General features: G+C 39.3%; 1 protein-coding gene across 6 annotated transcripts in view; it reads left to right on the forward strand.

The window, feature by feature from the left end:
• Positions 1-23382, forward strand: part of SPIDR (scaffold protein involved in DNA repair) — a 195212-nt gene that overhangs the window by 34310 nt on the left and 137520 nt on the right. For all 6 annotated transcript variants that reach the window (XR_007776917.1, XR_007776918.1, XR_001989869.3 and 3 more), the window contains exon 6: positions 17094-17350. Coding sequence is in view for 3 of the 6 variants with exons in the window: in XM_050971123.1 (XP_050827080.1) it covers positions 17094-17350 (257 nt within the window). In the remaining 3 variants the exon portion in view is untranslated. The remainder of the gene's footprint in view (positions 1-17093; positions 17351-23382) is intronic.

A 23382-nucleotide genomic window follows, 5' to 3' on the forward strand; every position in this document is an offset into this window, starting at 1 on the left:
GGAATACCACCAGAAAAGCAGTTCTATCAAATGCAGCCAGATGCATGGATTGTACAAGATGGCACACGTTTTACTTTTGTTGTCATTTCTGAAACTAACATAAGCTAGTTTCAGGCTAAAATGTTACATTTTGTTGGGAGAAGGCTTGAAAATTGCTGGGAATGGTATTTAAAAAGGTTAAAAAGAGCTTAGGGTTGTGCTGTGATCTCACAGGGAAAGGCCCAGAGTTCAGAAGTGAGTAGACCTGTGGCTCCAAGACACACACATGCACCTGGCAGAGTTCTCAGTCTTAATTATGCAGGGTCTATTTTTCTTCACCATGAGTAAAAAATTCTGAGCATCATGTTTGCAAAAGGGATCATGACAAGGCTAGAGTTCTTTGCCTCTTACTGCATGTTTTCTCACAGCTTACTGGGTATACACAAATATTGCACTGGGATGTTGGTACAACACTAAGATAAGGGCAACAAATTAAAGTAAACATAAGAAATGGGAGAGCCTTTGTAAAAATGTGCAGACAACTCATTCAGCACAACTGTTGATGGCTTGGCCTTGAGCTCAGTTGGTGAAGCTGCTGCTGCCTGGCTGCCAAGGTAATGTGTGTGATGTAATTGTGCCAAGCCCATACTATCACAGTATTACAGCAAAACTGTCTGTGAACTGGGCACATTCCCAGTTACATTCAGGTACAGTAACAAGGTAAAGGGAAAGGTTCTGCCAATAATGTATATATGTAGAGTTACAGCTTGAAGTGGGTGTTTAGTGGCAAAAAGGGCAATGGGTCTTCTGCTGGGCAGTAGAGAACATGGTCTTTGCTCAGTGCCAGTGTTATCTCTTTTACTAAATGACCCTACAAGGATGCTCCTCTCCCTAGCTGCAGAGGAGCATTACAAGCTGCAGAGGAAAGTTGTAAGATTGGCTAAAAAGTACAGATTAAAAACCCATCCAGCTCACTGCCTTGTCTGTGCTTGTGGCCAGATGCCCACAATGTGGACACGGGGTATAAGCACAGGTTAAGCTGAATGGATTAACTGGCCAAATAAGAATACCAGATGCTTTGTTGCTGTCTGAATATGAAATAATCCCTGATCTTCAGTGGAAACTAGGTATTTGAATGCTAGAAAGTTCTGAGTGGTTTATGTTCTTTTGGGTTTTTTTTGCTTGGAGACATATTCTTAAGATACTTACATAGTCCTAAACTGAGCTTGTTTATGTGGTTGCATGCAATTTCTTTATGCAACCTTCACAAGCCCTTCCTGCTTTCCGAAGTTTTTGGAACAGTTAGTTAATTCGAACTCTCCATCTTCCTCTTTGACTGAAATTTGCAATTTCCTTTCGAGAAACAACTTCCTATTGAGTACTAACTTATCTGACCACTTTGATGTATTTGAAGTATTTTTTTGAAGTCCTGAAAGCATTGCAAAATCCAGTGTTGTCTTCACAGCTTGAATTTCTGCACTGTCTGAATTGAGGAAGTACAGAAGTGGACTGGAGCTCATCTAACGAACAAATAAAAATGCAATTAAATTTTGCTTGATCATGCAGTGTCATTGTAAAATTCCAAGCTGTGGTAATTGAAACCTGGTTAGGCAGCTCAAGAGGACTGAATTGTCACGTTTTTGCTGTGATCAGCATTGGCTTTGGGAGATTTGGGAGTTGTATGGATTTCCAAAAAACACTGGAGCCTGTTTGGAGGCAGATGCAGAAATGGGTTGATTTCTGTGGTGCAGCCCATCATCATGCCAGAGCTACAGGAATCTAAGTCCTGGCCTGCAAAAAGGCCATTAAACTTCGATTTAGATGCCTGTGTTCTATATACAATAAACAGATGAGCTTAAGTGCTAAATACCAGGATTCCCAGCTACTGTCTTTCTGACCAAGGAACACTTAAGCTCCCTGGTGTTCCTGCACTTTATCTCATGCCTGTTTGATGTGGAGCAGGGACTGAAGCTCTTTGAGATCCTTTGAATCTTGTGGGTTTTTTTTTCTGCAGTGACACAGCCTTCACAGGAGGGGAAATAATTACCTCCTCATTGCTTTGGTGGGTTGAGAATTTTACTGAGAGGAAGGGATTTGAATTCTCTTAATATAGAGATTCTCTTGTTAGAGTTGGGGCTTCTCCGTTGCTTAGGCTGAAATGCCTGGAGTGTTATGGAAGAGCTGTGTTTACTCTTGTGGGTGTGCTTTCCAATGCAAGCAATGCATGTTCAGCATGCTGTGAGTGGAAATCCCTGCAGAGCATAAACTCACACCTACTGAATCAAGCCCCTGAACAGGCTTAGGTACAGAAGTACCAGCTTTGTACTCGTGAGTTTATATGTGACATAAACCACAAGTCCGTAGAGTTGCAATGCATCTGTTTATGTCCAGAAGGACTGACCTCTTGGACTTTGATGTCTAAATGCCATCAAAACTCCTCTTGGAGCCTGAGTCTTAGCTTTTATAGCTGAAGATAATCTTATGTATTTGCATGCATAGAACATTTTAAATGTTTTCTTTTAATTGTCATCTCCCTGAAGTTATCCAAGTGATTACCAGTCTGCTGTTTTGAAGAGGTAACAAGTTAAGGGAGGACTTTCAAAGGTCCTTCAAATTTGAACGTGTGCTTACACTGATTTTAAATATAAATGCTTTGCAGTTCTGCTTCCCCTCACCCCTAAATGCAAGCAGTGCTCAGTGTTTTTACATGGGAGTCGGTGTCTAGCACCTGTGCAAAATATATTTCAGAACAGAGTTGCCAGATACAGTTGAGAATCACTTCTGAAAATTCTGTCTTGAAGAACATGTCCCCAAACCGCAGGAGATGCTAAATTGAGTCTTTAACGTCAGGCTTTCTGACTCAGTCCTGCACTTACACCACACCACTAGATGATGACATTTTATTGTGAAGGTTCACCAGTTCAGGCAACGCTTCATAAACATCATCTGCTTTTTAAAGTAGATGGCTTTCTATTACAGCTATTATTTCCTCTTCTGTATCTGAAGCAGGGAATTCCCCAAATTTCTCCCGAGAGCTGCTTTTTTTTTTTCCTTTTTTTTTTTTTTCGTAATTCTGGGCTGTATTCTCTCCCTGGAAATCTTCTGGTTTAATTTTATTTCATCAGTCACAAGTGAAGTCTTATGGTGTTGGTTGCCGTCTACAGACAATTATTTAAATTATTTCCTCTGCTTCCACCAATGTGGTTTTATATGTTGTCTGTCAAACTACTTTAGACATCCTCCATGCTTCTTTGTGCCAGGGGTGTATCCATAGGGAAGCCACATTTGTGCACCTGGTCTTCAGAGTCTTGGCCATGATATGTGGTAGTAGTATAAGAGCTAGAAAACCCATGAGCATAAATCCAGTGGTGTTGGTATCATAGCAAACCTGATTTATATGTTTTCTGAATCCCCTCCCTCCACTGTGCTTTTTGAATTGTTGTCAAATGAAATAGAGGAGCTTTTTTGATCTCTGCCTATTTTTCCTGGACTACTATACTTGCTAGGACATGAATAAGGTATTGCTTTAATGCTGTCCAAATTCTAGTTTATCAGTATAGTATTACTTGAAACCACAGAACTAATTATGATACTGACCTTAAGTTTTGAGATTTTGAGTATAAGAAAGCATTGCTGCTTTTGCCCCCTGTATTTGTGTAATATGTTTCTGTAATCCTTCAGATGTAAAGATACCCGTCATGAAAGTCCTGCAAGTATTTCTTTATGTATTTAGAACCAATTTCTAGAGCATGTATCCATGTTTAGTGGGTTGTGAAGGGACGTGGAGTTCAGTTTTGGGGCAAGGAGGAGTGGGTATGTAGGGGCATGCTTTTGACATATGGTCATGTTTCATTTTCTGTTTAGTAAAATTTATCTTGAATTATTGCAGCCTTACATAGAAGTTGTTAGTGAAGATAACTGAAGTTTCTATTCTGCAAAAGGTGGAGTGAATTAAGGAACCTCTTTGTAGCCAGACTACTTATTAGGCAGAATAAGCAAGCAAGTTAACATTAGGTGCATAGAGGTATACAAAGAGAATCCTAAAACTGGGGAGAAAAGTATGTGACATTTCCTAAATGGAAAATGACAGGCTTATTTAAATGTAAACAAACAAATGTAATTGCTTGTGTGTAGGATGTAGTGCATATACATGGGGTTTTTTCACTGTGGTTTTAGAGAGTGTGGGTGACTTGTTAAATTCAATTTTCAATTTCTTAATAGCTTTCTCCTTAAGAAGTGGTTGTCTTGTTAGGTAGTCTAAGTGTAATTGTACAGTTTTGCTATTTTACATAGGGTAGGCTTTCTGTTCCTTCAATAACTGCATTCCAGGAGCAATACTGCTTCTACTTGGCTGTAGTGATGCAGTTTTGAAGGACTTCTGTTGATAGGAAAATGAAAGGAAAAAAATAAAATCTCTTATTTGATGCTACTCTTGAAAATTTACACAAATGGTCCACTTTAGATCTGGAAACTCCATTCTCCTCCCTTCTAAGTGATTTGTCCATAACAGAATCAGTTGGCTTTTGACAGTTTGGAGGGAAAATGCATTGAACATGTCTTAGGTTTCCAAGTGTAAATTTGGCTGTAGCTAATGTCAATAATCATGTCAAAAGGATTTTTATCCTGAAGTCTTGGTATGTGTTAAAGTTATGTTAATGGTCTGAATTGTAGTAGCTCCAGTGTAAAACTGTGAGTCAGTATTTTGAATATCAAGGGTTTAATTGATGCACTTATGATTATATTTTCACATTATTTTGAATGAATGTGAGAAGTGATCTTTTCTGCAAGAATATTCAAGTGCTTGTCTGAATCCTGAAAATATATTCCCCTTTATGCCTAGACTAAATCATCTTGCACCATTATAGGACACAGATGTGTTTGTTCTTATTCTGACTTTTCTTCACTAATTTTTTTGCTTTATTTTAATAACATAATTTGTTATTAAATTGTGTGTAGTTTGCTTTAATGAATTGATAACTGTAGAGCACATTGTGATACCTACCTTTCCTCTGATATATAAAAACTTGTTTTAACTTTGGCTCTCCACATTTGAGGAGAGTTATAATACATTGATAGATTTGTGTAGTTCCTGTCCTAGCACTGAAAGGAAAATACTGTGTGAGTTGTAGTCTAAATCATTAAAACATCAATATATATAAGCTGATTAGGCTTTTGGCAAGTAGAAAGCAAGGTTTTGCTCCACTGCAGTTCTGCTGTACCCTGAAGAATTACCCTAGACACATGTGAAATTTTTGAGATTTTGAAAGAAGATTTTTTTTTAATTATTATTGTTATCATTATTATTCTTTTTAATCAAGCCACGTCTGCTGCAATGTCTCACCCATTTTTCTGACCTAAGTGAAATTACTGTTGTTGTGAGCTGAACAATGCAAATCATCCAGGCAGCAATTCAGTTCACTCTATGCAGGAGTATCTCTGTGGTGATTGGGAGTGGGAGATACAAAATGATGCAGTGTTTTAGTTTCTGTATACCCTGATGACCACTTGCTGCTGCTGAAGTAATGTGAGTGCTTGCTGCATTGCTCTCTAGACTAAGAAAAGAACATTTGATTAAGATACTTGCCACTAAGACAAGCACAACATTGATACAGTGGGTGCCAAAATTTGCACTTCTGCATTTAGGCAGTAAAGCTGCCTGTCACAGAATTAATTCCTAAAAATGGTGCAGCCAGATGCCCAGAACTGCCTGAGCACTTCTTCAGAGCTGCTGTCACTGTCCCTCTCCTTTCTAAACTTGGGTTTTTTCGCTTCCCCTGTCCCAAACTTTCAGCGCAGAGCCCAGCTCCCAGAGCTTGCTGGTGTTTGAGAGTTAACAGCTGTTTAATGAAAAGTGTTCTTTTTTTTCCTTTTAGTACACATTTTGGGCTTGGGTTTGTGGTATTTTTAATTGCTTTATCAAACATTGTAAGTTTTTGATCAGAATTCTAGTAGGCCACTTCGAAGTTCAAGAGAAAAAGATTTACAAGACTTTTTAAAAATCTTGCTAGCTACAGAGTTTCTGAAGGACAAATATCACATAAGCATTTTTACTTTGGGCAAAGGAAAATGAGGAGAATATGTTCAATTTAATAGTATCTTAAAGGACAAATTTCTAAATGCTTTTCTGTGATGTTGAATTAACCTCTATGATTTTAGCATTATCTAGTCAGCTTTGAGCTTCCTTTATATTACAAAAAAAAGGGGACACACATCCCACACATGAATTTTGTATTTTCCAATGTGTAAATACGCATTGACACGTGCTGACAGAATAGGAAAGAAAATGACAGTTTTCCATTATTTTTTCCTCCCTTTCTGAAGCACTGCTTTAAGAATGGAAGTGAAATTGAACCATCATAATCTCTCAGTCTAGTTTGAGATAGTGGAGGCAGGAATCCAAAAGTGACTGCCATGCATACCAGTCAACTATTGCTTTTTCAAGTACGTTAAAGTGCATGGCACACACTGAGAGTCTTATTTTCTCTTTGCCTATAATTGAGAAGAATTACCTTAATTCTTCTTAATAATACTACTTTATGGAAGCTTTATAATCCTTATAAGGAAATGCTTAATACAAATTATAGATGTTTGTATTTCAGGGCTCCTTTCTTTACAAGTTCTCCGTGTCAGCTGCTAGCCTATTCTTAGAGAATTATAGTCCATTGAGTTTAGTTGTGTAAGGATTGTATTTGATTACTGGGACATTTCAGGTGTATCTTCCTAGTAAGTTTATGTGTGTGCTTATTTTCTGCAAAAGTTTTAAATACCTGTGATTGTCTCCATGGGCCCTACAATGTTGTATTATAGCCATGTTATGGCAGTCATGTCACGGAATGTAATGTAACACACCTATATTACAGCACACACATTTTTATTCTAATCTAGATCTCAAAGGAGTTTTAAAGTCTGTACTTTGAAATCTTTTTAAGTACTGTGAACAATGAGAACAGCTAAATGTGTCAAACTTAAGACAGTATTGTAGCAGTTAGCAATTTTGACTCTCTCAATAAAGTGTGTATTTGCAGCAACATTACAATTTTCATTTACAATGCCTTACCCAATTGATGATTACTTTATTTTCCTTCTGTTCCCCCAAAGCTTAGGCACATGATCTGAAAGAAAATCTGTAAACTTTGTGTTGGGCTTTGTTTTCTTTGTTCTTTATCCAAATAGAACTAATTTTAGCTGCGTACATTTAATGGATTTTTCAAAGTAGTTTCATTGTTTGGTGTCCTTTGGCTTACTTGGGAAAGCAGTTGAATGAGTTTTCTGTTTCTTTAGCCTGCATATAGGTGCTCTCATCAATGTTAGAAATCAGTTTAGGTGAAGGTGGCGCTTTTGTGTGCCTGCACACACTGTCATCACTGACACAGTATTTCAGACGTGGTAAGACATTTCCTGCCCCGAAATGTTTGCTGTTTAAAATAGTTTGAGCAGTGCAAAACCGCAAAATGATCTAGAAAAGGTAGGCTGTGGAAGGACTTCTGGAGAGGAGGGAAAGGGTTGAAAGAAGCTGGAAATGAAGAGGAGGGAAGAAATGAAGGGACTATTTTAGGCTTTGGGGGCAGTTCCGCAGGAGTTGTGAAGCAATAAATGGGGCAAAGGGAAGCACAGTCAAGTGAGAAGAATGTGGAGTGAGTGGGAGTAGAAGAAAATGAATGTAATGTGCTGCACTGCCTGGCAGCCTAGTGTCTCCTTAAGCTGCCAGGGCTGCAGCCATGAATGCTGGCACTGCTGCAGCTGGAAGTGCAGAATCTCAATTTCAAGATGTTTCTGTGTGTCCTTGTGGATATTGTCAACAAAAATTTTTCCACCAAGTGCTGAGCAATATTGCAGAAATTATGCCTTTATTGCATTTGTGTTATAAAACACTGTGCCACTTGTGTTTCCATTCTCTCATTTTCTTTTTCTTTCCTTTTATGATAAGTGCTTTTCTAAGGGTTTTCACAGGAAACTGCCAATCAACCAGAGAGATCAGTTGGTGTGATTAATTTTTGCTTTCCTGAATACCTGTGTGCAATCCCTCATTTAGCTGATTATTCTGGAATTGTTTCCATTAATCTCAAAAATAACATGTTTGCAGTTATCATCTACTTTTGGAAAGAATACATAATATGAAAGATTTGAAAGTCTTTGACTGTTCTCTGATCTATCCATACAGTGACATTACTGTGAGAAGCATTTTCTGTTTTAGAAACAACTTTTTTAAAAGCCTGCAAGATAGTTATAAAATTCATAACTGTATTGGGTAAAATGACAGAAGCAATTTTATAAGGAAATATTTTATTTGCTTAGACCAAATGATCTGTTTGGAGAAAAAAACACCAAACTTTTGAGACCTATGGATGGCCTTAGTGCTAAATGCTTGTCTGCTTTCCCAGAGTTATATCTGTTTGTCTAGTAAAAGTTATTACCTCCCATTGCAAGTATTTGTTCTCTCTGAAGGCTTGGGTTAAAACAAAACAGTTGCTTGAAGATGGAAATGTATTTCCTTCTTTAACAGTACCTACTGAATCCTGCAGGTGTTTAGTCTAGGTGCTTTAGGATTTAGTTCATAAATAATAATTTGGCTTTTAATCATGCCTTTCAGTTGAGCCCTCTTGTTACAGCCAAGCTTTAACCGGGATGATTACCATAACATCACCTAAACCAGAGACAATAAAACTGAAGTTTCATGGCACGGATCCACTCACTTTAATAAATGAAACTGAGTGAATAACTATAAACAAAGAATGTGAAAGTAGGTTATCAAACCGTGTGATAACATCTGTTCCTTGGAAACATGAAAGTAACTATTTCTGTGTCAAGAACGAAACCCCGTTTAAGTGGTATTATAAGCTGACTGCAATTTTCCTGTGTGCCCAGACTTCAGCGTATAATGTTGAGGCTTCTGTGCGAAATGATGTAATTATCTGCATGCCCTATCAGAGTCAGGTATTTATATTTGAAAGCCTGTGTCTCTGTCATCTGGAGGATCCTTATCAAGATGAGAGCTCAACTGCGTGGGATAATATGCAGTTGCATGAGAGGAGACCTGGTTCTGTCCCTGAATAGTTTGCAAGATGCAACACGTGAAGTGGCGTCTCCCCCTTCCCCTCTTTTTTTTTGAAGAAGGGAATGGAGAGCAAGGGTTATGGTAATTCACTTGAATGTAACAGTGGCTAGCAGTGTGCACAGATTGTCCAAACTGTCTCTAACAGCCAGTCATTTTCCCTGAGAGAAAAAGGAAGATGTCCTTGTATGATAAAAAAAAACATTAGACAAAGTGGGAAAAGTGCTTGTAGGTTGTCCATGTTAACATTTTTGAGCATTATTTGGTCTGTTAGAAGCTGGCTATTACTCTGATTACAGACTAATGGTGAGATCAGTGGTACTGAGAAAATATTAGGAAGCAATAGATTGAATTCTTAATGCTAAAGAAGTCAACTAATCTACTAAAATGATGCTTTTAAGAGATGCAATTGCAGTGCAAATGCTACAGATGCCAAGATCGCAGCAGGGTCTATACTTTACAGAGTACAAGTCAGTGACCCTTAACAAATGTTGAGTTATTTTGTTTTGTGCTCATTTTGTACTTTAGCAGCTCACTGTCCCCTATTATTCTTTCCTGTCCTTGTGCACAGCAGACAACAGTGTAACCCCCTTACCTTAGGGGTTACTATTTAATTCTACATCTACAGAGCACCCTCAGAAAGAAATAGTGCTTCTTGCTTTCTGGGCCGATTTTGTGTAAAAAGGCACTGGGGCTGAGACGAGAGCCTCACCTGTTTCGGTCGGCTGATCCATGCCTCAGAACAACCTGTTCTGGGAGAGGCAGGCTGGAACAGCTTGTGGATGGATCCCCAGAGGTATAGCCTGCTTAACCTGTTTGCCTTGTGAAAGCTGAGGTTTCTGCTCAGGATTAGAAGTTACGGCTTCGATTTCATCTTTCTTACCACTTGTGCATTCTTTAACTGGCTTTAAAAAAAAAAGTCAGTAAATACCATCTTTGCATTAGGTCTATAAAAAATCTGGTTTGTTGTAATTTTAATTACTCTTCTCCCAAAGTTCTTCTTTTGAAGATCAGATTTTCATGTTGATTTTTGTGTTTCTGTGCAAAATCTTATTTTGATGTTATTTTTTCAGTTCTCGTTTCTTACAGTGATTAGTGTGCTACATGCAGGATACTGCCTGCCAGTGGTGTATGTGTACAAGATTGTGTGTGAGAGAGCTCAAACCAAACAAAAACACACACCTCTCCCCTGACAAAAAAGAATGCACAGCCAAACATACTGCATGCAAGCATAATCGTCACCTCATTTTCCACTTCAAGGCAGTATGATCTAAACAAGATATGGGAACTGATAAATGATGATACAAGTTATTTATTTTGTTAATTATTATTTCATGTGTGATATAAACCACCATTTTGTGGGTTTATATACTGTGCTTCAACTTCCTCCCTCTGTGAAGTGGAAGAGGGAGTTTTCCTGTCCCTCTACAACTTTTCTTGGTTTCAAAAATGATGCAGGAAGCCCAGCATCAGATAATTGGCTCTTGGATCTCTCAGCAGCCATACCATTCCATTAATTTCTGCAGAGCTCTATGAAAGCCCTTTCAACTCCTTCCGTGTATGAAAGCATCTCTGAAACTGTCCCATTTGCTTTTCTTTTGATAACAGCTACTGGTATTTTTCCTTTGGATTGAATCCTACTTTTGGGGTTACCTTTTAAGACAGTGGCTAATGCAGCTGCATTTTGACAGGGCTTGTAGAATAAACGGTGTCAGACATGGGTAAGACTTCCCCAGGAGCTCTTCAAAGGGAAGCCCAGCAGTGGTGTGTAAGGGTTGGTAGCTGACCTGCTTCCTCAAGAGATAATCATGAATCAATTTCCTTTACGATAGGAAGCTCTGGGCTGCTGGATGCAGTGACTCCTTTTTGATTAGTCATAGAAGAGAAGTCCTAACCACTTGTTTAAAGGTCTCAAAACACCATTAAAGAGGAGATGAGGGTGCAGTCTGTGACCAAATTCTGCTTTGAATAATTACAGTGTTGCTGCCTACACTTCTCCTCCATATTCAAGTAGATACCGCATTCTTCTTTGCTACTTGGCATAAATGATTTTGTGTGCTAATAACTACTGCATTCCAGCCCTGGGGTGGTGGCAGCTGGGAGACAGCAGAAATGATTCCCATGTCTGTGTGAAGGGAGATGTCGCTGAAGTTTAGTGGTGGCCAAGTAGGGAGACAGAACCTCGGTGGTGTTCGCTCTTGGAGAATCCCAGAGAAGTGCTCGAGGTGGCTGTCCTGGGGCTTCAGGAGCACATGGCTCTGTTTCCTGTAATGGCAGCCACAAAGTGCTCATGTGTGTGGAGCAGGACATGTCATTTCCTAGTGCACTGAACCAACACCACTGATAAATATTTAGGACAGATCAGATGGTCTGAGTGTGTGTGCTGGGGAGGAATGCAGTACTTGGCTAAACAACCAGGCATTATCTGAGATCCATTTTAAATATGTGCTGTCTCTGTAATAACACTGGGTGGTTGTTCCAGATACAAAATTTCAGTTAATCTGCTGTGTCAGTTTGGGCTTGCAAGTCCAAAAATACCTTATTAGTGATTTATGTCTTTCATTGTTCTTTTTTTCATACGATTATCTCTGCCCACGCACTGCTACCTAATCTTGTATTTTTACGTGCTGTTCCTGTGGTTATTCCATGAGAAGAAGGCTTGGTGTCACCCACAGAATTGCACATGCCTAACTCTGCACTTCAACATAAAGTTTCTTGTATGAAGGAATATTTAAATTTTATCCCTCTAGAGAGGAAGTAGCTAGTTTACCAAGAGTAGTATACCAAATTATTTCTCAAGCTACTAGGAAGGTATATTTGGCATAGACATCAGTACTTCAGTTAAAGCTTCAGAAAACAGAGAGCTTCGAAGAGAACTGCAAGCTTTAAATCCTTTGTATCTTTAATTATCTTTATAGAGCTGAATAATATCCTCTACTATCTGTGTGCACAATGCTTGAATTAATTTTGTGTTGATTAATTAAGGGAAAACTTCTTTTCTTTTACCTTTACCCTACTCCCTGTAATCCTGCAAGCCAGCTTCTGGTGGAGTTAGCTTCGAGCATTCATTAGCATAGCCTGGGCCTTTGACATACTGCACTGATGATTTATGCTTGTGAATATTCATTGTGCTAAATCCAGTGGCTTCTCTGCTCACTCTTGTTTTTTACAGAGTACCACGCAAGATACAACGTCTCCTTAGAACCCATAACCGGCTGCCTGGGGTAGAAGTTGGCTGCATTTGAATCCCTTTGCGTGCATGACAGCAAAGTACCTGCAGTGCAAATGCATGGCAGACTGGATAAAAGAAAAAGCAGCAAGATAGTCACCTGAGTTCACTGTGTGTTTATTAATACTGGTCATACTGACAGCTGTCATGAGAGGGCAGGTAGGGGTATTGCAGATCAAGTCTGAAAAACAAGAGGGAATCGCGAAAGGGAAGAAGATAGTCCATGAAAGAACAGGCAAGGGGTAAGAGAAAATGCTTCCAGAACCAGAGGCAAAGATACGTGAATGGACAAGCAGGAAGGAGATGCCACAAGATTAATTTTACTCTGTATGTACAGTGATCAGAGCCTGAAACTCTGAAATACTGTTTGTGTTTCTGACTTGGCTCCGTGACCCTGAGAAAGCCTGGTTCCCTAAGGGTGCTCTGAGAAACCCTCTTAGTTCTGCCATTTGAGCTAGGCTGTGGTAGGGTAATAGGAGGTAAGAAATTTATATTATTTAGGGAAGGAAGTGACAGACTAAGTGACCTTCATCTGCAAGAAGTTATTTCAATATCTATATAGAATTTGATACCCATTTGTTGTCTCTAAGACATACTGCAGCATGCTGAATTATCTTAGTTTCAGCTGATAAACTTATTCATAGTATCTGTTAACTCTTATTGGGCATCTTAACTGCAAAGTGTCTTCATATCTACTGGGAAATATTTACAGTATTAACTGAATGTGTGCAGTTGAACCAATGAAAGTGTTTAATGGCAACGAAGGTGGGGTGTGGATACTGATGTTTTTCTGCAGAAATCACTGAGTGATGAATCTTGGGAGAAGAGACAAGGGAAATAAGAAACCCACACAACTGCTCATCACCTTGCCTCTGATTAGCAATCACTGTCTGAGAGCCTTTTTTAAAAAATACAGATTTATTATTTATTTTAATAGGGTTGATCTGTTAACTTTCTTTTTGTACAAAAAGCTTTGTAAGGTTCTGATTTCTATGTTAAAGCTGGAAACTTCAAATGGAAATGTAACCCTTCTCATGTTAACTTACTGCTATTTTATTGATAAGAAATATCAAGTGCTTATTTAACTCATCACATACAGATATTACTTGCTTCCATCACTATTGAAGTGAAAAGGTGATTTTTTCAGGCCTTTTAGAAGCAAACACTGTGCACATTGCCAAGGTACTGCCAGAGAAGTCACAGGGTGTTCAAGGTGAAGCAAGGGGTAGCTGAAGCAAATCTCTTGAGGATGAGTGAGGGAGTTGTTAGTCTCAGAAGTAACAGCATGGTATCTTCTGTGCTGCATGTGTGCAAAATCTGTGTGCTTGTGGAATGCCGTCTTCATTCCACTGAAGCCAAGAGTTTTGTGTTTGAACGATTTGGGCTAAGATTTTAGAATTTCTGTGATTTGTTTTTTGATATTTTTTTGTTCTTAGTGAATGCAGATTGATACAGGCAAATATATAGCTAAGATGGTTTAGCAATCTTAGCTGCTTAGGTGGGAAGGTATTTGCTGTTTCTCATTTTGGTTTCTATTTTTACCTGTGTACCATCCTCTTTGTTAACTAGTACCTGTGAGTGCTGTCAAAAATATATCATTAATTAATTAATCTTGAGAGGTCTTTCTTTTTTGATGCATTTTGATTTTAAAATGCTTATTCTTAAAATATTGGGTCCTGGATGCTCCAATACAGTACTCAATGACTTCTTTGCTTTCCTGTAATCAAATCTTGACAGAAAAAAATGCAACAGTCTGTGCGCTTATACTTGTCATTCTCTCTTAAAAGAAAGAGCCATAAAAGGGGAGCATTTATAGCTTTTCAGATGACACAGTCACAGAGAAAATAGATTTATTTTAAAATCAAACAAAATGAACTATGTTTATTGTTTTAGTGATAAAGATTGAAGTCAAGCACTGATTTTTTTTTTTTTTCAGTCAGCCCCTGGATATAGACAAGTGGCTAGCATGATATAGAGAGGGTGTTGTGGAAAGGCCATCATTGGAAATATAGGTATATCTTAGAGAACAGTCTACTACCAAGTATTTGGAGGTATTGGGGTATATGGGAGACAGTAATGAAAATCCCCTGGATCGGAGATGATTACATTGGGATCAGGGTCAGAGGAAGAAATTAGGTGGGGAAACTGAGCCTGTGTGTGGTGGGAAGCATTGTACTCTCACCCACTGTAACCAAAATTACTATATTTCAAAATAATAAGCCATGTGGAAAAACAGTTAAATTTGGCAATTCTTTGTGCTTAGCAGTGGTGCTCTTCTGAAACTCTCTAAAAATGCAGAAGAAAAACGTGATATTGCTGGGGATATTATTTAAAAAAATCAACAAAATAATAACAAAACTCTTAGAAGTTCTTCTTTGTGATGTTTAAGATATTGATAAAAAATGAACAATTTCTTCACTATTTATCAGTGATTATTTTAAAGTGAATCAAATAAATATTCTTTTTTGCCAGCTTTTCCCCACCCTATTTTTGGTAGGCCTGCCACCTTGTTTACTGGATACTTGAAAAATTATGTTTGGTGTGTGTTTTGAAAATATTTTTCTCTTTAGACTAGAATTCTGATGATGGCTACAGTTAAAAAATGTACAGAACTGGAAGGCAAAGTTTTTGTTCTTTGTTTTTCTTCTGCATTTTTAGAGTTTCCTCTTTTAAGAAAAATTTCCAACTGACCAATTAAAAAACCATCAACAACAAAAAACCTCTAACAAGTAAACAAAACAAAAACCCCAAAGTACAGTTTCCTTGGGGAAGTTCAGTCTAAACAAGTATACAGTAATAAAAATTAGCAGAAATTATTTATTAGACAATCTTTAGTTAGGAAAGCTTTGTAACGCTTAAACAGTCAGTGGGATTAAAAGTGCTTAATTTAAAGCTCTTTCCAAGGGCTTTTCTCGTTTGCATTTCACTTGCTCAGAGAACTTCAGGTTCAAATCCTTTTTTTAGGTGCAGTGGATATCATAGCTATTTGAGAAAAATTAAAGCATTCCTAAAGCAAGTGAGTGCATTGGAATGGTGTTTTAAGAATGAAGTGCTTGCTTACTGCTTTCAGAGTCTTTGAAATCTTTTATTTCTGGCTCATTTCCAATATGGAAGGAGTTTGTTTTCAGAGAAATATTGTTGCCAAGGGACAGATGTTGACTGTGTTGTGTTTAAAGCAGACTGATATTAATTACATTCTTTTAGCTATTCTACTTCTCTGGATAACTTTAAAAGGTCCTTCCAATTTCCAGAGTACTTAGGTAAGCTCTCAGAACATGAACACAGTGTCTCGGCATTTACGTGAAAAATGTATCAGAGAACTGGCAAGAGCTGAACTTATTTTTGTGCACAGTTGAGAAATGCTGTTTTCAGATGATTACACTAATTAATAACATGGACCAGCGAATTTAGTGAACGCTGCGATTTCCCTCCCTTTCCTCTTTTGCCTTTCAAGTATTTATCTGAGCCAGTTGTCAAACAACCTGTGTGAAGCACTACTTACTGCATTTTACCCGAGGAATGGGGTAATTTTTTTCTGTGATTGAGGCAGCATGCTCTGGAGCAGTGTCAGCCTTTGGGGTTTCCCAGTTTCCCACTGATAATGCAAAGTTAATGTTTTGTGTTTGGGGTTTTGGTTCTTTCAAGATCAGTCTGAGTAACTTAACTTGCCTTGTCTACAGTTTTATGCCAGCTTACTTGAGCTGGCCTAGTGCTGGTGGTCCCAGTGACAGGACTGTCACTGCCCCACCAGAACCTGCAGCAGTGTTGGTTTGGTTGTTTTGGGTTTTTTTTCAACTAGCTCCTGAAGACTGAGCCCAGCTCATGTTTCTTAGTCCTCTGCCTATTTCAGTGGTTTAGATCATTTTGTTCTGTACTTGGTAAAATGTCACTGTCCAAGTATTTTTGCTCAATACTCAGTACTTTAAGAAACACTGGGTCAAGAGAACATAATGCATGTAACAGCTGTGCAGAGCTCACCTTAGGGAGCCAACCCAGTAGCCTTAACCTGCTTCTGCAGGAGCCCTAGAGGGGAGTAAAATAAGCTCAGCCAAAGCAGGTGAATTTTCCCCCCCAGCCCTCTTCTCAGCCTTCCATGTCTCTACAGAGTTGGTTTTTTTTGCCCTCTCATCCCTCAGTGGGATGAGTTCATTGTGTCCTATGAGCTTCTGGTAGAAAAGCTCCAGCGAGGTTCCGTGGGGCTGAACTCCAGCCCTGCTGGCTCCCAGCCCTGACTGCTGACCGGTGATCCATCTTCCTTGGAGCTACCTGGAGACAGCCCAACAGCTTATGCTCAACTTTTGAAACCTTCGTGGGAAGCTGTAGGCCTGCTGGATATGGATGAAGGCCTGCTTTAGAGGGTTCAAAATCATGTTTTAACAAAAGGTTACGAACTTGTTGCCAGCTACAAGCTGTCAGTAGAGGCATGTGTTTCTTCCTTCCATTCAGACTATGGAAGCTGACTTTCCTGTTTGCTTGAATCGCAATTTAAAAGCTCTCTTTCTTTCAGCTGCCAGTCATGATCCCTGTCACTCATTAGCCTCTCTCTGCTTCCCTCAAAACTTGCCTTAGATAAAAATATTAGCCTAATTCTCCAGACCTAGTTATTAAAAAAACCTAAATGTTTCTCATCTCAGTTGTCCCTCAAGAGATGATCCTTATATTCAGGAGTTGATGCTGACTGACAAAAGATTAATGTGCATTTACAGTGAAGTTGTCCAAGTAATAAATTGGCATTCCATTTGTGGGTTACTGGGTAACATAAACCTGCCTACATAAAGCTAAACCCCCTCACTAGCATTCTGTTCAAACAGCTTTTTCTCTTTATTCGTTTAGGCAATTTCGACAGAAATATCTGAGTACTCCTCCGATAACGACAGCCTGGGAGAAGGAGAGGCCACCCTGGCCACCACCACGCCAGGATCCAGTAAGGGATTACAGCCAGGGTCAGGAGGGGACACGGGGGATGTCACAGCACGACCGGCCAGCGAGTGGCTGAGGTCAGCACAGGCCCTTCTCCGCACCCCAGGGAAGCAGGCGGGAAGGGCCCCCAGAGCCCCCACCGAGTCTGCCAAGAAGAGGAAGCTACTGAGGTAAATGAACTGTCCTCCTCAAGCAATTCTTTATGGCTGTTTATTCTTAAATGATAAGTAAAACAATACCTGCCAAAGTGTTGGAGTGTGTTTCAAGGGTGAACATTTTAGAGATGCAAATACAAATAATTTTTAAAAAGTCATTTATCTGTAAATAAGCAAAAAAGGCAAGAAAGAATAAATTTAAATCCCTGGTGAAAGCTCTCAGTCTTGAACTCCTGTTCAAATTGATTGGTTTTTGCATTTCTAATAGTGCCTTACAGATGTGTGAGTGGACATACTTCTATTCTAGCTTCTAATAATTTCATTGCTTTGTGCCTCTCAAGAAAGTCTGCAAAAATGCTGTACCTCAGGTCTTAGGAGGTTTTTTTTCAGTCCTCTCCAGATTTATCAGGGCAAAATTATCCAAAATAATGTAGGAAAGGAGTGGATGAGCAAGTTCTGAAGAGTGTAGGACAGAGAGCTGTGTAGGCAATGGGAGGGTGTATTCCTAAGGTAAAATTTAAATGTCTGTGACTAAGTTAAATGCATTAGAAAAATATGTAACTGCTGAAAGAAAGTAGCCTGAGATGGAGCAGTTGAAGCCTGATGTTTTAGCTAATTACAGAGCAGAAATGGTCACTTCCTATATTGAATTAATGAAAGTTCTGTTAACTTAAGTGGTATATGTGAAGATGTGCCTCAAGCTGTGGAGACCACAATTACAAATGGTGCTACTCTACATCCCTGTTGTTAGCAATGTGCTTCTCTTACACTGAATCTAGGTACAGTAATCAGGCAATTACTTAAAAATTAGTTAATAGGCATACCTTATTTTTCTGTGAAATATTCTTGGCTATTTCAAAATGCTGTCTGAGGAAACAGGTTTGGAAGTCCTAATTACTGAGGCTGTCTATACTTAAAAGTGCTTTGCTTGTGCAATCAAGCTTTATTTCTTGTCACTTTAGAAAACATGAATGCTCAGCTGTACTAGGTCATACCACAGCTGTAAGCCCCAAAAGTGCCTTATAGTGGCCAAAAGCAAGTATGTGTGAATGTAATAAAAGCAGGACAAGTGTACAGTGGTATTTTGCCCAGGTGCACTTCCAGCTTTAAGCAATTCCTGAGATGTTTGCTGCCATTAGTGGGTTTGTCTTTTGCTAAATTTCAGCTTCATTTGATGACCTTTACTATCAACAGTCTAAATGCAAAAAATGTTTTTTATGGGAAAGATACTCTGACACAAGTGTATAAGAGAATAGATTTCTTTAAAAACAAACAAAACAACAAGACCAAACCATCCACAATTATGTAGAATGTAATCTGTCTGGAGTGGCCAGAGGAACAGAGCTTACAGGGTTTTTTACCTTCCATCCTGTGGTTCCACTTTGGATTCCTTTGGGAACAGGGAAGCAGGCAGGAAATTCCTTAGCTATGAGTGTTGTTTATCTAGTTATTTTTCTCATCCAGGTAATTGTCATCTTTTCACTCTTCCTGTTCAGGGCATTAATTCCATGTGTCTCTCCCATCCTTCCTTTTACTGCTGACAGAGAACATTTTCATTGGTGTGGTAGCAGTGGATGTAAGTTTGCATCCTCAGTAGGAAAGCACAGATTTTCTGTGCTGTGGATTGAAGGCCGCTTTGGGGAAAGGTTTGTCAGCTTCTTGATTGATCGAGTGACAATCCCAGTCATGGCCTTGTCATTTATCCTTCCTTCCTACCTCTGCTGCAGCTCAAGGCCACAGCAGAAAGAGCAGTGAGCAGGGGAATCATCCTGAAGCTGGATCTGGCCCGTGAGCTCCCATGCAGATGGACCATTTGGAACTGCTCAGTTGGTGGAAGAGAGCCACGAGTCCCTGCTTAGCTGGGCTCTCTTTCTCCAGGCCAGTGCCTAGGGAAGCATGGGCTGAGCAGAGATGGTGCAGGGGTAGAGCTGCCATCTTCCTGTGGGAATCCCTGTGCAGTAGGTTCAACTCCAAATCCAGACTGTGTTGTGTATGCTTTTTTCCTGGAGGAGTCCTTATGTAGGTAGAGTAGGTCTCCTCCCATTTTGCTTCCCCTTTGAAGAAAATAGGAAATATTTATATTTTTATATCTCTTTGCTGTTTGACATGTGTAAATCTATCTTCAAATATAGAGATATATTTTCAAGAAATTTTAGCTTATATTTTCTGTAGAAATCTTAGTCATGTTACAATCTGCATTTATGTTTGCATTGACTGATTGGAGCTATGCTTCTGTTACATCAATGGGTATGTTTTTCTGTGCAACTTAAAAGAAATCCCCCTAAACCCCCAAATCCCAAGCAAAACCAAACCAAACCAAATAAAGAAAAGAGTCTTAACAGTCTCTGGAAAAATTCAGATAAATTCCTTTCTACTGTCCTCTCTTCCTGAAAACCTCCTGGTGCTGAAATGGAAATGGGTAATTGCCTGGATGGGAGGAAAGAGTATTGTTTGTTTGACCCTGTTACAGATGCAGTTGTCATACACTAAAAAAAATTGAGATGCAACCAAAGCAACAGAAATCTTCAGATGTAAGCTAATTATGGATGATTAAAATAAATTTTTGTGATCCTAGCATTGGCAATTTGACTGTTAATTCAACACCTTTGAGTGTAAATAATATGAGAAGCCCATCTATGTCCCCAGATCAACATGCACTATATACAGTGCTGCTGCTGATGACCAGATTTGAAGGGGCATATTGCAGTTCTCCTCTGTTAGGGGTTAAGTGGGGTTTAGGAAAACAATTGGTGTCTGAAGACAAGAATGATGTGGTGAAAGCAATTTCTCCCCCACCATATCTACTGACAAATTCTCATGTTTTCTTGTATCCCTGTAATGTTAGTTTTTGTTTTCAAAAGTGTCCTAAGATTATTCTTCTTTCTACCATGGTCCCTAAGGGACAGCAGGTAGTCTGGATGGTGGGGTTTGTCCTTCAGGGTTGTTGGTGCTTCTGAAGAGCTGTGCTGCAGGAGATGCCAGTTTGTCACACTGGAAGCAAAGCAGATCATCTCTCGCTCACAGCCATCAATGCCACTGCTTGGGCCATCCTCCCCTTAAACACTGATACTATGTGGCTGTGTAGTTGCCTTCCTCTATGTAAACAAGACTGTTGATGGATGCAGTGGGAATACATAATTTTTCCAGGTGCACTGCCAGATCCATGGCCTTGGACTACACCTGTGAGCTCCTAAGTGAGTTGAGGATTAGGTGCTACTGGAGGTGCCTGGTACTGAGATCAACAGCCATGGTGATCAGGTCAAGAGGGCTTGGGTTTACATGCTCCTGCCCTTTTTCCATCCCAAAGCTTCAGTTTCTCAGCTTGAGTCAGCACTTCATGGGAAAATTATGCAAATGATTTGTAAACCTGAGGGGAGAGAGTATATATTGCAAAGAAGAGTCTTCAAGGAGCTCTTCTTGTTACATTTGAAATCCATGTTAATGCTATGGAGTTAAATGTCTAAACTGTATTAGTTCCAATTCTTCAAGAAAGAAATGTAGAATATTGCAAGTTTTAACATTTATTACATGGATTAAACAAATTACTGGGTTAATTCAGTATTTGTAGACAAGAAAACTCAAAATGCATATGCTCAGCTTCTCTTGCCTGAAAGTAAACCTTTCTTAAATGTTTTCTGAGTTGTTTACTTTTTCCATTAAGATTTTATTTTCATCAGAAAAAAAAGTCTGAGGTTATTGTAGGAAATAAATAAGTTATAAAATGTTAACTCTGAGTCTAAATCTGTCATGTTGCAAGAGCTTATGGTTGAGAAGAATAAGCTTTTAGCTTTTTGTTTGGTTTTTTAAATACTTGAGTGGCTGTTTATAGTTCAAGAGAAACAGGATTTCCCAAGATTTTATTTGAAATTATCTTATATCTGCTTGTATGCAGACCACATACAAATCTGATCAGCTAAAATTAACTTCCGTTATCAAAAGAGGAGAAAATTACAGAATGTCCTGGTACTATGTGCAGTAAAATGAAACCCAGTTGTCACATGAGGCCAACTGAGGTCCTGAAAATAAAGGAAATTGCCAAGGGAAGAGGGAGCTGGCACGAATGAACAGACTTTTATTCTAAAATTGGGACTGTTCCTTCTTACATGCATCCACAAGTGGCATGAGGGTGTAACAACAACAGACTAGCCCTTTGGATGGTCATGTTCTTGTGCTAATTTTAACCATTTCTATAACTATCTTTTCTTTGCTAGTAAATTTCTTGTTGGATTAGGAAAATATAAATGAAGAATATCATGGCTGCAGTACAGATGTACCACTTGTCATTACTGACAGTGTACACAGTAAAATAATTTTGCCCTTAGAGAAAGTTAAATTGTATTTTCTCTTTTTGAAAGTGTGGATGGTTTCACTGGGCCAAATGTTTGGTGCTAATGGGGGAAAAAAAGTGCCATGTTTGTCATTGGTCACAGCCAGCACAGCTTCATGAGGGAGAAGTCCTGCTTGCAAACCCTTCTATGGCAGGGTAGCCCACCTAGTTGATCTAGGAAAGCCAGTAGATATGATGTGATCTTTTTGGACTTCAAAAGCGAAACTTTTGGTGCTGTCTCTCACAGTACCCTCCAGACCAAATGTCCAGCACCCAGCTGGATAACCATGCTCAGTGATGGGTGAGCAGCTGGCTCACAGGTCAGGCACAAAGGGTTACAGTGAATGGGGTGACATAAGGCTGGGGTCTGGTCACCAGTGGGGCTCTGCAGGGCTCCACCCTCAGCCCAGCTCTCTTCAACATCTTCATCAACCACTGGGGTGCAGGATTCAAAGGATACTAAGTGAGTTTGTTCAATGACACTAAATCGGGGAGTGCTGTCAACTCTCTTGAGGGCAAAGAGACCCTGCAGAGAGACCTCAACAAATGAGAGGACTGGGCAATCATCAACTGCACAAAGTTTAACAAGGGCAAGTGCTGGATTCTGCACCTGGGATGGGGCAATCCTGGTTCTGTGTACAGACTGGGGAATGACTTGCTGGAAGGCAGGGCTGCAGAAAGGGACCTGGGAGTCCTGGTCACTGGCAATCTGAACATGAGCCAGTGGGGCCTTTTTTATTGGTTCAGCAAGTGCCCCATGGAGTGGAAAGGGGTCTAAAGGGACAGTTGAGTGTTAGTTACTTCACCAGTTAATGTGAAGATTTCTCTCCTACATCAACACCAGTTAATGTAGGAGAGAAGATTTGTCCTTGCTTTGAAATGAGAGAAGATGGAAATTGCCCAATCTTGAGATGGGGATATATATTTGCTTTGAATTATATGGAGTCCTGTGTATACTGTGTACAAGGAGACAGCTCAGTAAAGAGTGTTGACTTCAAATTAAGTCTTTAAAGGGGGTTTGCTAAGTGTCCTGCTGAATGGTAACCTTAATAAACACGAGGAGATCTCCAACACTTCAGAAAGTTTGAAAATTACTTTTCAAAACACAGCAGGCTCACCGATGCTCTTTTGTTGTTGCTTTGTCTGAACCTCATTGGAGTTGGGAGATAGGAACAAGCCTGGAAGTCACAGATCAGGCTCAGTATTTCTTTTTGGTCATAGCTGTCACAAACCTCTTCAGTCTTGCTGTTAAACTTTGTGGGAAGGGCAACTACCGGAACCTGAGCTGTTGTACAGGATGCTGAGCTTTCTTATGGTCATCAAAGCTGTTTTTCATGTGGATATTGTTGGACACAGACAGTAAAGGCGATGAGTTGTTTTAAATACAGTATTTCAACAAGCTCAGATTTAGTATGGAAATAGGACATGAATTGCTACTTTTAAATCTGTCTGCCTTCAGGGAATTAAAGGAACAAAATAGTTGTTCTGGAAGTTTTGTGATTAAAAATAAAAAGGTTGTGGGCAGTGGAGATTGTATCTGAGCAGCTTGACTTCACCAAACAGCTTTTGCATTAACAATTTGCCAAATGTGTTCAATTTGCTCATATTAAAACATTTAGGGGACAAGTTTGAAGTGCTGCTCAGGAAAGTATACATCCTGAACTAGTTTTTATTATTTCAATAAAATAATTTGTCAGTTCCCTTGATTACAGAATTGATA

Source organism: Serinus canaria, chromosome 2, assembly GCF_022539315.1.
Source record: "Serinus canaria isolate serCan28SL12 chromosome 2, serCan2020, whole genome shotgun sequence".
NCBI classification, from domain to species: domain Eukaryota; kingdom Metazoa; phylum Chordata; class Aves; order Passeriformes; family Fringillidae; genus Serinus; species Serinus canaria.